At 39.6% G+C, this 15,527-nt stretch overlaps 1 protein-coding gene across 1 annotated transcript in view; it reads left to right on the forward strand.

Moving 5' to 3' along the window:
• Positions 1-15,527, forward strand: part of Rere (arginine-glutamic acid dipeptide repeats) — a 294,428-nt gene that overhangs the window by 27,867 nt on the left and 251,034 nt on the right. Inside the window, 1 exon segment of the mRNA XM_048783657.1 lies at positions 9,119-9,587. Coding sequence (XP_048639614.1) covers positions 9,263-9,587 — 325 coding nt within the window. The 5' untranslated portion in view covers positions 9,119-9,262.

Genomic DNA, 15,527 nt, shown 5'->3' on the forward strand with positions numbered 1-15,527 from the left:
AGACATAATTATAGACCAAGTATAGGATTATAAGAATCTGCATGTTATTGTCAGAAGGTTTGTTTGCATTTAAAAGTATAGGAAGGAGCTGGGTGAGGTGGTGCACTCCTGTAATCCCAGCAACTCGTGAGGCTGGGGTGGAGGATTGCAGGTTCAGGGCCTGCCTGGGTAACCAGGAAGACCCTGTCTGAGGTGGGGGAGGGCTGGGGATGTAGATCAGTGGTAAAGCACTCCTGGGCTCAATCTTCAGGACCCCCCTCCCTGCCACAATATAGGAAAGTAATTGCTTATATGAATGGGTGTGTATTTTCTTGAAAGGCAGGACTTTTAATTTTTACTGGAAATCTGGAGCAACCTTATTTTTGGGGATTCTTTCTTCAAATAATAATATATTGTTCATTTAATTTAATTTGGTTGTTAATTGTAACCTAGAGTTTTGCTGTATTGGGTACTTTTCTACTCTCTCCAGTGTTTCCATGTTATTATTATGTCTTATGGAAAGAAGTGAGCTTTTGTAGTTGTCAGGGTCCCCCGTCTTGGGTCTCAGTTTCTCCCAAGGCCTCTGGAGACTAGCAAGTGCCCCTTCTAGCTCTAAGCTATTTAGGGTGAGAGTGTTCACTCTGTGCCTCCTGCTCTGCTACCACAAAGGCTGCTTTCTGAATTGACTTGTGTCCCATCACAGTGGTTCAGGCTCCTTCCATAAGGCATGTGTTCTGAGAATAAATATATAAACAGGATTGATTGTGTTTGAATATTCACAAAACCATAAATGTAGAGAATTCAAGAACCAAGAATGCAGAGGTTCTTGAAGTCATTTGCTTCTGTGGTTGGATTTGGTCAAGTGGAAGGACTTTAAGCATGGACAGACTACTCTCAGTATCACGTTAAGTTTCAGATAACAACACTTTATTTCCACATGGGCCTGCAGGTCTGCTGACTCCACATTTCAGTGTCACTTTGCACCTTACTTACCTTGTTCCAGGCATGTTTTGATGTGTTTTGCACAGCAGGTTGCTGTTGAAAGAATGCCTTATTTCTTAAGCAGTGCATACAAGTGTTGAGTGACATTTCCTTTTCCAGAGCAAAAGTCATTACATTTTCTTTCCCAGGCATGTTGATATGAAAGAGATGAGGAAAAGAAAATTGATTTACCCTTGAAAGCAAGTTCCCCAGCTGTAGAATGCCTCCTTGGCTTTTTGTGGTGTACTGGCTGTAGCTGTCTCTGGTAGGCAAGACCCACAGGGTGAGCTGCTGCTTTTTGTCAGTGCAGAAGTGACAAGGTGGAAGCACTGGAGATGCGGCAGCTCCTTACTTAGACCTCAGAGATAGTGGATTGCAATGTTGTTTGCAGTGATACCAAGCCCTCTCTCCATCCCATGCTGGGGATTGAACCCAGGAACCTGCCACATCATGTTTGCTTAGCCTTGTGTTGGGTAACTTGGACTTATCCTTAAGAGGACGGGCTCTTGTATTTGGAGATGTAGCTCAGTGGTAGAACACTTTTCTAGCATGCATGAGGTCTTGGTTCGGGAGTCAGCAGTTTTAGTTCATAAACTAAGTGTAACACATTAGCTGTGTGATTTTGGTTAAACTGCTCAGCCTCTCTCTATGCTTTACTCTTGTGTTGGTAACGTACACATAATAGCAGTACCTACAGAATAGGGGTTATAGTTGGGGAAATAATATGGTCTGGTTTGGTTTGCATGTTTTTCCTGTTATTGTGTCTTTCACTCTCAGATGTGTTATTTTAGATGATAAATTATATTGTCACCCTTGTGGTGGAGATGAAGTGAGCTAATGTGCAGAGTGTTTAGTGTGTATTATGGGCCCAATGAGTGTCAGAGCTTTATGATTTTAGGCACTTCCATTATCCATTCTATCTTCTCTACTAAACTTACTCCCTACCCCACCCTTTCAGGATAGCTGTCTAAATGAGTGCTGAAGTTCCTCCCACCAAATGGCTTTCTCCCTTTCTTTGCTTCTCCTTGTCTTAGTCATGATTTATGAACCGACTCAAGTACCACTTTAGTAATTAATGAAATATTTTCTTTCCCAAATTAAAGTCTCATCATAATGCCATTTTTATTGATTTAGCTAATGTGTGAGAGGGAGAAAAGGAAGATTCTTTGTCTTTGTGTGCTGTTAGGATGTGGAAGATTCCTTGTCTTTGTGTGCTGTTAGGGTGTGAAATACAGGAGAGGGCAAGATGGCCAAGGGCTTATTCCTCGTGAGCAGGGATACAGCAGGCCAAGTATGCACAGAGGACTCGGGGACTGTTCAGAGACCTGAGCAAGCATTGTGGGGGCTGGCTTAGCAGATAATGCAGGAGAGGAGTGTGAGATAAAGGTCTTGCAGAGCATTGGAAGGATTTGGGTAATTATCTAGGGGGAAAGTCACTAAAGTATTGGAGGTGGGGATTGACATAATGCCATTAGCCTTTTGATGAAAGTACCCTGAATTGTGGGGTCTGTAGAACTGGATTTGAAGAGACTATCATTGGAGTGGCTCTGAGGAGGGCCTAGAGAGGGGGGCCTTAACTCATGACATTGGGGTCCTTGTCAAACCCAACAGAAAGGAATTTTAAGACATGCCAGACACAAACAGATTTGTTAGAAAAGCAAGGAGTGCACAAGCATAGGAGAATGTAGACAATTTTGAGGGTGAAGGGTGAGAAGTGCTTTTGGGGGACTCAAGCTCTTTTTTGGGGGGGGTTGTATTGGAGATTGAACCTATGGATGCTTTATCCCTGAACTGCATCCCCAGCCCTTTTTTAAAAATATATTTATTTTTTTAGGTGTAGGTGGATACAACACAATGCCTTTATTTTTATGTTGTCCCGCCCATGCTAGGCGAATGCTCTGGCACTGAGCCGCAATCCCAGCCACCTCAGTCTTTTTTATTTTGAAACAGGATCTAGCTAAATTGCTCTAGCTGGCCTTGAATTTGTGATCCTCCTGCCTCAGCCTCCTAAATGGTTGGGATTGCAGGTGTATACTGCTGTACCTTACTCAAAGTTTTAAAAGGAAACTTTGTCAAGGGACAGGTATTGGAAGGTATGTGGGGATGACGTCAGTCTGGTGATCATAGATGATTTATGGTGATATGGCAGTTCTTAGGATGCTTAGGCTGATGTCTTTTCTGTTATCTAATAGATATGGTCTCCCATATTGCACACTTTATTTATCTATTTAATATTTGTTTTACTTTTAAGTGGACACAATAACCTTTATTTTATTTTTATGTGGTGCTGAGGATCAAATTCAGTGTCTCATGTGTGCTAGCCAAGTGCTCTACTGCTGAGCCACAACCCCAGCCCTATATTGTACCCTTTAAAAAAAATTTCATAAGCAGGCGAACTTCTAAGATTGTGAGTGAATATTTGTAAATTTCCCAGAAATTTGGGAGTTGACAGGCCCTGAGAAAACTGGACTGGGGAGGTGGTATTTAAAAAAAAACGTTCTCAGCAGGTTTTCACATGCATCTGGAACACAAGAAGTTTGGCAAACCTATACTTTGTGGATCACCTGTGTTTTGGGTGGTATCTGAGGGCTGATGGATGCCCATGAGATTGACCAGGAAAAAGTAGAGGATGAGAGGAGGGCTCCAGACTGTACCTGACAGAACTCCTAGATTGGCTTTCTCAGTACAGGAAGCAGAGGAGTGGTTAGACCCAGGAGAGGACTATGCCAGGAAGACATTCCAGAAGAGGTGTGGTCAGCCCCCTTGCCAATGCTGAATGGTCATGAAAATGAGCAGGAGGGCTTTGAATTGGAATTTAGACAGGGAGAGATTTTTTTCTGTGGGAGTTGTTTTATAGAACATGATGTGATAGGTGTCCTTGTCTTTATGTCTTTATGGATTTGCAGTGGGTGGAGAAGTGACAGTTGGTAGCAGTGGTGGGATCTGTGGGGACTGTAGTATAGGCAGGATGGGGCTGAATGAGAGGCTGGGCTTTGGGTGGACCTGGAAGGCTTCCTGGATCTGGATAGCAGTTAGGCTAAAGGGAGTGTGGATTCTAGGCACCCAAGGAGTATCTGGAGGGATAAAGGTGACAACAGTAGGGGAAAGGTGAGGCTGGAGAGGTGACAGGGTGGTCAGGACTTGACCTGTAATCTTTGAAAAGGAATGGTGGGCTTTGAATTGTACGCCTTAATTGGTCGATTGTTTGGTATATGAATTATATCTCAATAAAGCTGTTACCCTTGCCCTCTCCAAAATAAAAAACAAAACAAAACAAAAGTGGCGGGGGCATTTGTTGAATGGCTGCTCTGGAGGACAGATTGGGATGAAGGCAGAAGGAAAGTTATGCAATCACAGGAACTCCTTAAAAGCAGTTATGTGAATCTGGAGAGAGAATGATGACTTGAAATAGGCACGTGAGGATGGAGCACTGGGCAAGCGCTTAAGATGATCAGGATGTGTTTGGTGGGCTGCAGAGCCGAGCAAGATGCCTGGTGTGTGGTTAGGCATTTGGAAAATGCAAAGATTTCTTGCTATGGGGAATGAGGAATAATTGATCAGATTTCACTCACTGTATTTTGTGTAGAAGCCAAGTGTCCTTCAGAGAAGCTGGCTTGATGAACTGAGATGATTAGAACTCAGGGACCAAAAGCTCAAGAGGGAGGGAGGGTCAAGCTTTTTTTGATAAGTGAATTTTAAACCTGATCTAAAAGAAGTTATTTTTGAATTTTTACTTCATTCATAGTTAATTCTGCATGATTCATTTCTTAATCCTGTAATGGGAAAGATAACTTTCTTGCAGATAGAGATGTTTTGGCAACCTTTCTTTCTTGCATAGCACAGTGTGCTATTGACTGTTACCATCTGTGGCAGATCAGAAGTCATGGCTAAAGTAAGTATATATTACCTAGAGTTTGCATTTGTGAAGCAGTTTGCAATTTGTAAGTGCATGTACACATGGCATACTTAATTCTTAGCAGTAGCCTTATGAAGTTAACCAGGTGTTGTCTTATTTTACAGCAATGCAACTGTGACTCAAGATAGGTAGAGTGATTTACCTAAAGCACACAGCACATGGCAGTGTTTAGACCTTGGATTTTGCCTTCCCAGTCCATTGTTAAGCATTTCTATCATAGGGCCACATATTCTGGGACAGCTTCAGTGGTGACAGGAAGTGATTTCCTTAAATGAGGTTTGAATTGAGCATGCCTAAAAGTTTTGGTACTTCATCTTGGTTTTGAGAAGTATGTGAGGTGTTTCTTTCTTCATTTTGAAGAGGTAAAAAGATGTTTGTAGAAGTTGAACTAACCCAAAGTAAAGCTGCATCATTGACTGTTGAAGGCCTTGACCCTGGTTAGATTAAAAGTAAATTAAGTCAGCTGGCTAAATTTTATCAGTTAAGATAAAATCACATAGTTTAGTTTGGTAATCAGGAAACTAGTAAAAGGAATGTCCTTTTTATTTCAGTGAACCCTGGAGTACTGCTTTTGGAAATGTATAATTTATGAATTTGTATTATGTATAGTCCTACTCAAACATGAAGAATAAATGTTTTTGTGAGTGCTCAAAATTTTATCAGAAATTTTATTTCACTCATTTCTTTGGTGATCCATCTCATTTAGTCTCATGGCTTTACAAATCAAATTAAAACTAAACCTTTGATACAGGTGTGTGGATCTCTTTTGTTTATGGCCTCTATTCACTCCCTGGAATATAAACTCTAGGAAATCAGAGATTTTCTTGTGTTTCTCTATTGTTTCCTAACACCAAGAGCAGTAAATAGCACATAGTAAGCATTCACTGGACATTTGTTCAATAAATGCATGACACTCGTGAATCTGAGTTGTGTTCTAGATTATGGATTGCTTTCCTTTTATTATTATTTAAAGTATGTTATACTGTGTTTCCTGCTTCACTAGGAGATGGATACATCTTCATATTTTTGGCTTTTCTTACTGAAGAAAAACATCATTTTATAGGGGAAAGAAGTAAGGCAGAGTGAGTGTGTTTCCCAAATATGTGTTTGTGAATTATCAGCATATGTTAACATGTAGGAAAGAGGGTGCCTGTGAAGGGTTGGATCCCCAGCAGCCCAGGGAGCAGACCAGATAGGATTCATATTGTAAGAGCTGCTGTAGAATCCTGCCTTGCTCATTGGTTGTGTGGCCTTGTGCAGGCGAGCTGTTTTGTAGTCTATAAAGTGGAGATGACAGCTTCTGTCCAAGTCACATTACAGAGTTGTTGAAAGAATCAAATTAGTGATCTGCTACATAAACCTTAGGTTGCTATAATGATGGCTGTTTTTGTATTGCTACCCTGTAGATCATTATCATCAAGTAGAAGCCACAGCTGTCCTTGGTATCATCTGGTTCCTCTCTGGGTCTCTTTTTTTTTCAAAGATAGCAATATTATGAATCACTGTATACTGAGGCTTGGAAAAAATGTGATTAATATGTTAAGTGCAGAGGAGAAAAAAATATATCTCTAATGAGCTATATTTTAGAGCCAGGTAAAAGAGGTAATTGGATTGACTTTGGCTTTGTATTACCCATGTTCTTAATTATCTGAAACTTGACTATATAAATGTATCTTTATTACACATTGTAAATTTATACATAAATAACATAATATAACTGGGTGTGGTGGTTGCAGGCCTGTGATCTCAGTGACTCAGGAGGCTGAGGTAGGACAATTGCAAGTTCAAGGACAGCCTCAGCAACTTTGTGAGACCCTGTCTGAAAATAAAAAGAGAACTGGGGTATACCTCAGTGGTAAATTACCCCAGTGGTAAATTAATTCAATTGCCAGTAACCCCCCAATAAGAAAAAGAATATATATTAAATATGAATTTATATGTCTATTGTATAAATATAGCCAACATTTACATAAACAGAAACAGTGATCTTATATTAACCCATATGCTGGATTTCATTTTGTGAGTGTCTTCTCCATTAATTGCGGAAATTTAGAAGAATGTAAAAACCACATTCTTCTTCCAAATTTGAATTTTTTAACTTTCTTGCTCACTTTTGGCAAAAAGAACTCTTTTCTTTGTGAATAGAAATTGATGTATACTTTCTATAATGAATAGTATTTAATGTTCAATTGGATTTATTATTTTTTCTTCTCTGAGTGCTAAAATAACATTTTAAAATAGAATTTTCTGGAATGGTTGTCTTGTTAATCCTAGGGAGAATGATCTTTTTTAAATATTTTTTATTTTTTTTAAAGAGAGAGAGAGAATTTTTAATATTTATTTATTTGTTTTTTTAGTTTTCGGCAGACACAACATCTTTGTTTGTATGTGGTGCTGAGGATCGAACCCGGGTCGCGCGCATGCCAGGCAAGCGCGCTACCGCTTGAGCCACATCCCCAGCCCCCTTTTTTTTTAAACCTATGAGAAGTATTTCCATTCTGAACTACAACTTAGAGGAGCTTTCAGTTTACAATTCTCATCCTTTTTGGGCTCCTGGTAGACTTTGATAGGTTTAGAATGTCAAAGAGTAATATGGATGAATCAATCTGGTAGTTATTTTTCTTGTGTGATTGAGTTGTTCATGTTCTAAACTTAAGCCTGATGGAAAAAAATAATATGTCTCTTTGTGTATTTTAAATTGCTAATACCAGTGGCCTGCCTGTCTGTTTAGCAGATGCTTCATTTGGGCAATGGAATATGCCTAGGAAACTGAAGGCCTGTCTGAGAATAAGTCTCTGATGTGGAAAGAAGTGATCTGGTTTGTACTGCATGCTTTCGGTCTTTTGACCTGCTTATAGTTGGTCAGTGTGACTGCCCCTTCCTTGATACCATCCAAAGGTGCTGATTAACATTGTTTTATTCTGAATTTTTAAGGGTGTTTGACTTGCTTATGGGTAGGTCTTATCTGATATCAGATTTGATCCATGAATTTTGGAAAGTCTGATAATTTTTATGGTTTTGGCATGATCAAAGAGAATTTCTCTGCATCTAAGGCAAATGGATTTCTGTTGTTGTATAAGTAAACAGGATTGATCTTTTATTTGTTTGCATGTGGTGTTTCCTATCTGGCCTTCATGGCTTGAGAAACAGATGGTTCTCAGATTGATCACTTGCCTCCTTTCTTTGCATTTGAGCACTGAGCACAAGAATCCCAAGCTCTTCTTAGTTCTGAACACGTGGCATCTAGATAGTGTTAATAAAGATTGTTGAAAAAATGAGATAGGCTATCAGGGAAGATGGTGGGAAATTATACAAGATAAATTATTGGTTTTTAGGAGTCTCAAACTGACTTGTAAACAAAAAGTGTTTTTTAACTTATAATACAACTTTTATAAGAATTATGTTGAGTTGGGACTTGGGGATTCTCTGTTCTCATTGCAGGCCCTTAAAAACTTCAGACTTTTCTTGTTAGGTTTAGTTCTAGAGGAATTTATTGGGGAAGCAATTAATAGTGGAAATTTGGAAGAATGTGAAAACCACATAATAGTCCCTAAAGCTGGAAGGTTATTTTTAGAAGCAGTTAGTTTTGTTAAGGCAGAAATAATAAATCTTTTGAGAAACCAATTTTCTGGGATATAACTGAGAAAATGTGTAAGACATAATTAAAGGTAGTTGAAAGGCCCTTGTTTTGAAGCTGTCATTTTCATTTGAGCCAGATGTTGTGTTTATTCTTGTAAGGAGCTCTGGAAATTTGGAGTAGTAGGCTGAGTCTTCAGAAGATAGTGCACTATGTGACATCCTGGAATGTTCCCCACAGCTGTCCAAATTATTATTTTTTCAGGTGGAAATAATTTTTATTGCATGTTCTTTCCTTTTTTATATTGTGGGTTATGAAGTTCCTTTGGAAATTATTCCTGTTATATATTGACCACTGGGGTATACTTTACATTTTCCTTAAAAAGGAGAAAACAGTTGGTGTACAGAAATATAGTTTACTCATATGTTTACTCATAGTTTTTACTCTTGATGGTAGAAATCCCCTGACCACTTGCTAGTTGAGCCCAAAAGCTGTATGTTGAAACTGCATGTCACTTGTTCTAGTTCCTAACGATGGCCTGTGGGAAGAGTTAGATCTAAAGCATGACTGAGAGATCTGTTAAGCAAAACATTATTTAAAGAAGGAAATAAGAGGAAACATTAAAGTAAAACCAATTTCTCCCTCTTTCCCCCCCACTCTGGTAGCATTTTTGAAACGTCGGGGTTGTTGGAGTGGTTGGATTTTCCCTGGAATTGAGTGAGAAATTCAGAAGACTGAAGCCCAGGCTTACTGTCTACCTTTCACGGAGGCCTAGCCGTGAGAGGACAGAAGAAGGCACGTGGAGAATCATGACAGCAGACAAAGACAAAGACAAAGACAAAGACAAGGACCGAGACCGAGACCGGGACCGAGAGAGAGAAAAAAGAGACAAAGCAAGAGAGAGTGAGAATTCAAGGCCACGCAGGAGCTGTACCTTGGAAGGAGGAGCCAAAAATTATGCTGAGAGTGATCACAGTGAAGATGAGGACAATGACAACAATAGTGCCACCACAGAGGAGTCCACAAAGAAGAACAAAAAGAAACCACCCAAAAAAAAATCTCGTTATGAAAGGACAGATACAGGAGAGATAACATCCTACATCACTGAGGACGATGTGGTCTACAGGCCAGGAGGTAAGGAGCCCTTGAGTTGCCAGGGTGCTTGTGGGAGAGGTTAACCACAGTGTGGAGAGAAGGTAAACCCTGCGTTATGGTGAGGAGGCCTTGAACTAGGCAAGCAGACAGTAGTTTGGGCTAGGGAAACTAAGGTAGTGAACTCGGGAGCCACTTTCTTGCTTGTGTCTTTATTGACTTGGCTTCCTGTCCTGGTTGTGCATTTATAAATTCTTCCTTTGTTTTCCTCATGCTGCTTGCTCTCTCATTTAATTCTATGCTTAGTATTTTTTGTCTATTTGGATCCATCCTTGCTTTTCATCTTCAACTACAAATTGGGCTGTGATGACCCTGCAGAATGAAAAACATACATGGCAAACTTGAGTAAACCTGAAGATGCTTGAAATCACAGTTTTACATGGGAACAACATTGACCAGAAGCTAGAAAGTTATTTTTATTTATTTATTTATTGTTATTTTTTTGGGTGGGGTGGGTACATGGGATTGTGAACTCGAGAGCACTCGACCACTGAGCCACATCCCCAGCCCTATTTTGTATTTTATTTAGAGACAGGGTCGCACTGAGTGTTGAGGCAGCCTTTGAACTCACGGTCCTCCTGCCTCAGCCTTTCAATCTAGTGGGATTACAGGCACCTGCCACCGTGCCTGGCCTGACCAAGGTTCATTGTTCCCCTTGACCTCCTTTTCCAAATAATTGAGCTTCAGGCTCACTAATAAATGATAATACATGTAGTTTAACTAACCTGCATGGTTTTCTAGAAAATAAATTTTGACCCTTTTTGAAGGGTTTTGAGAGTTTTGAAGCTTATGGCTTTGCTCAAGGAGGCAGAACCCAGCTTTTAAATGAGATGCTTGGAAGTGAGTGTTTCAGAATGTGTTGGACACCAGTGAAGACATTTTTCATATAGGAGCCATAAAAACAGTGAAAGTCATTTTGTTTGAATTACTTACACTGCTGAGTAGTGACAACAGTTGCATAGATTTAATTAATAGGTCACTCAGTCTAATGTTTTTCCAAGACAGGAATTGAAGGACTTAACTGTGTTATGTCATTAACCTGCCACAGTCATTTTAATGGGTGCTGTAGCTGTCTGAACTTCACAAAAAGTTCCAAACTATATTTTGGTACTATTGGAATTAGTTTTGATTTTCAAAAGATAATCAGTATCAGAATTTACACAGACAAACCTGTATTCACAGCTACGATTTCTTGGTTGAAGATCAACAAAGAAGATATGTATGTGACATCGAATTTTCAAAGTTGGAGGTTTAGTGGTAGAATATTCTATCACTGGTACTCAGTGATAGAACACTTGCCTAGCATGCATGAGGACCTGAGATGGATCCCCAGCACTGCAAATAAACACAGAGAAACAAGAACAGAAACAAAGGTGAAGGTTTTAAAGAAGTTGGAGTTTTGCTATGGAGATTTAATCTCATGTAGGTTGTACTATCGGTATTTAGATATTGGACAGTAAGAATGCTTCCAACATTGTTCACTAAGGGCCTGTTTACTTCTAAATCCTGAGAAAGGAACAGAATGTGTTTAAACTCATTCAGATAATTATTACATTGTGATAAAAATAAGGGAAGTCATTGCCAGCCCCCACCCCCCACCCCCTGCCCTGAGGAGTGGGGATTTAACCCAGGGAAGCTGTTGCCACTGAGCATCATTTTGACCCTTTTTATTTTGAGACAGGCTCTTGCTAAGTTGCTTTGGACCTCAGTAAGTTACTGAGGCTGGCCTTTAACTTGCAGTACTGCCTTTGCCTCCTGAGTCTCTGGGATAACAGGCATGTGCCACCACACCCAGCTCCTTTTCTCTTGATATAACATGTTAACACGTTTAATATGTGGTCTTTCCTTGTCCAAATACCAGTTGCTGCATTTAGTGTCAATGCCAGCCTTTCTCACCTTGTATAAGATGGGATGTTCCTTTTTTTGGGGCGGGGGGGTAGAGCTGAGGATTGAACCTAGGGCCTTGTGCGTGCAAGGTAAGCACTCTACCAACTGAGCTATATCCCCATTCCTGGGACATTAGTTTTGTGTAGTGTAGACCATTCACCAACATGTTAGTAGTCAGATATGTGCAGGAAATGCTCCCCAAACTGTCCCCTCATGAGTTGTATAATCAGTGACTCGAGAAGCCCTGCAGTCAAGGAAACATCTTAATATGAAAATCACCTGCTGTTTTCCCCATTTATGGGATCATGGCACCCTGTTTCTGTGGATTTCTCCCTAAGAAAAACTAGTTTTGAGAAAACGAGTTTGGGAAATGTTGTACATTCTTCTTGCACATGTTACACAATGACAGGAAGTCTTCCTTTCTTGACTTTTCCAAGAATATGTGGAAGTACATTGCTAAAGGAGCATTTGTCAAGCGGTTTACAATACTTTTATTCATTCTCTATCTATCTATTTATTTAGCTGAGGAGTGAATCCAGTGCCTCATACATGTGAGGAAAACGCTCTGCCACTGAGCCACAATCTCAGCCCTCAAATGGTTCTTTTTTGAAAATTAAAAAAACAGACAAACAAACAAACAAAAAAACCTCACAACCCAAACAACTTTTAATTGGTTCTTTTTAGTTATATCAAATGATTTTTAATAAAGTGCTTTGGGAAGTAATGTGTACAGTCAGGCATCTCTCAATATACATGGGGGACTGGTTTCAGTCCCCTTTGGGTACCAAAGTCTGCAGATGCTTAGGCCCTATATAACATGGTGTATGTGCACATAACCTATGCACATGCTCCTGATTATGCACTGCTCTAGATTACTTACATAATACATTGTAAATGCTATGTACACAGTTTGCTCTACTTTGTAGTTCAGGGACTAATGGAATTTCCTAATAGATACTGCTGTGGCATTCTATATCTTTCCTTCTAGCACTTAAAGCAGTAATAATTTTTGATTTATTTTCATTATTTTAGAATTAATATCTGCCTCCTTCCTCCAGAATGGCAAATCTGTTTTTGCTTATCATAGAATTTCAGGCATCTTTGACAGAAGTTTATACATAATGGGTATTGCATAATACTTGTGGAATACATAATTTCTAAAAACATTTTTTAAAAAACTTACTATTACTGATGTTAGCCCTGAAATCCTGTCTTGAATCATTTATTTCCCAGTGAATGATTTAACAGACTCACTAAAAAACACCACCACCGGGCTGGTGTTGTGATTTAGCGGTAGAGTGCTCTCCTAGCTCGTGTGAGGCCCTGGGTTCGATCCTCAGCACCACTTAAAAATAAATAAATAAAGGTATCGTGTCCAACTACAACTAAAAAGTAAATGTAAAACAAAACAAAAACAAACAAACAAAACAAAAAACAAAAAAAACCAATACCACCACCACCACCAACAATATCAAAAAGCCCAAAACATTGTGTGGCTATGTACCACTCTTGTGATCTTACTTCTTTGTCGTTTTTCATCTGTAACTCTACTGTTCAGAAGACTGTCACAGTAATGGATTAATTTATTACTCAGCTGTGTGCAGCCAGATTTCCCTTCTGGGCTTCCTGAGCATGGGATATCGATTTCTAGTTTGCTGTAGGTGGGCATATTAATTTCTTTCTGCTACTTTCAGTAAATACTAGGGAGTTTCATTCATCTATTCCTGATCCAAGTAGAAGTGGTCAGAAAGTTAAATTCTTATTGGGGGGGCACTAAAAATTTTGGCATATGTGTGTTGTCTGTTATTTGGATAAGGAACCAAGTTCTTGCAGTACCAGTTAATTGTAATATAAGTGACTTTAAAAAAAAAAAAAGGAAGATGTTCTTTGAAACATGCATCCTGTTAAGCTGGTTCTCTCTTGCTTGTATTCTGTCATATCAGCTTATAATTTTGTGACTGCTGTTACTTTAGATATAGTCCTTGGATGACAGAAATCTGCAGTGCATACAAGAGAGGGAAAGGAAAAAAGTCAAAATTAAAGTTTTTTTTGGGGGGGGGCGGGGGTGGAGGGAGTACAGATACTGGGGATTAAACCCAGGGGCACTTTACCACTGAACTATATGTTCCCCCAACTCAGCCCTTGTAATTTTTAAATCTTGAGACAGGGTCTCACTGTGTTGCTCAGACCGGCCTGGAATTCGTAATCCTAATTTAGCCTCCTGAGTAGTTGAGATTACAGATGTGTACCATGGCATCCAGCCCCAAATTTGAGTTTTTCAAGTTTTTATCATTTATATGCATCTACAGATATCAATTCTAAAATAATAGAAATAAATGGAAAATGATTACTGGTATAAGTGCTAGAAGGAAAGACATAGAATACCATGGCAGTAACTATTAGAAAATTCTGCCTTTTCATGAACAAAGTGTGAAATTTAATTTTTTATGAAGATAAGTTTTATATATAAGAAACAAAGAACTGAAGTTTGTGGTTATGGAACTTTAATTTGGTCTAGAACATTGCCTCCTTTTTTATCAACTTTAATTCACTGAAAATATTCATAGGTGTTATCACTGAGGCAATCATAGTTATTTTACTCTGTTTCAATTTTAATTACTAATATCTATATCAATCAAGTCACACATCTTGTTTCACACAATTATATATATGTAAGTTACAGAAAGGCTAAGATGGCCACAGGGTTTCAGGGTCATGCACAGACCCTTGAAACAAAGGCAAGGAGCAGGTACAACTGCAAAGAGTCACTGCAGGTGGTCACATAAGGGTTTTAGCCCACCAGTTCACATGGCAGAGTAGAGGGATTGTCCTAAGGACAGGTGGTTTCACAGTGCCAGCTGCAAGTGTCAATTCAAAATGGTCCATTTGTCACAGGAGAAATCTCATTGAACTGAAGCCCAATACAGAGTTGGAGTTGCTGTGGCAATGGTCCTGGGCAAAGGTTCTGATAAGTGACCAGGTGACAGGGTCAGTGTGTTGCTATACCGCTATCGTACGTGTCCTTCCTTTTATGTGTTTCAGAAGAGAGTTGCATCATTCAGTGGTCTGATGTGTTTGATGAGCTCAGAGTCAGGTGTGGTTTCTCTGATATTGTGTTTGATATGCCCAGGCATCTGTGTGCTTCTGACTTAATTTATTAAGCTCACAGGGGGTCATTTTTTGTTAGCACTATTACTGTATCAGTTTATAATTTATGATTGTGCTGTGCATCTGGGTGTTGTTCAGTAAGTTCTATGTGTCCAATGTCTAGTGGGCATCTGTTGTCCAGTTATCACATCACTCTGCCTTCTCACTTGAATTCAAAATACAGTAGCTCATGTCAAACTACTATTCTCAACAACATGGGGTAACTCAGAGCAGGGCACGGCCTGCTCCTCGTAACACCTCACTAGAAGAACAGGCAAAGAGCCATTCATACAAAATACAAATAACCAATCAATGAAAGATGTTTAATCTTTGTAATAAATCAAAATACAAATTGAAACACAGGAAGGTAGGTATCACAATAGCAGACCAACAAACAGAAGTTCTAGGATTGCAAAACAAATACCAGAATGTGAATGGCATTCTGCCCTTGGGGCCACAGTGTGGGCCCCAATACCAGCTCTACCAATTTCAGATTGGGAGATCTTGTGGCTAGGAATAACTCAATCATGAGCCCCTGATAGGAGGAAGGTTTCTAGTGCCACCTGAACTAGGTTGTCACAGATGCTCAGGTCCTTTTTCTTACCTCTTCCTACCCTTGCACAAGTGTAGGTTTTACCATAGATTTTAGGAATGGGTTCATGGGCCCTGTGGGGAATTCCAGACCAAGGGCCACTTGAAGAGACCAGACCATGTGCCTTTGAGGAAAATTAAATTGGCTGTGACTTCTGGAAAAACCAGGAATTTGAAAACAATAGGATCCAGGATTTCTGAAGGCAAACCCTGAGTTAACTGGCCAATGCAAGACTCTCAGAATTCAGCAGGTGTCTCTGTACTTCCTTTTTTCTCCTTAAGCAACCCCCCCCACCC

This window comes from Marmota marmota, unplaced genomic scaffold (genome assembly GCF_001458135.2).
Source record: "Marmota marmota marmota unplaced genomic scaffold, marMar, whole genome shotgun sequence".
In the NCBI taxonomy this organism is placed as follows: domain Eukaryota; kingdom Metazoa; phylum Chordata; class Mammalia; order Rodentia; family Sciuridae; genus Marmota; species Marmota marmota.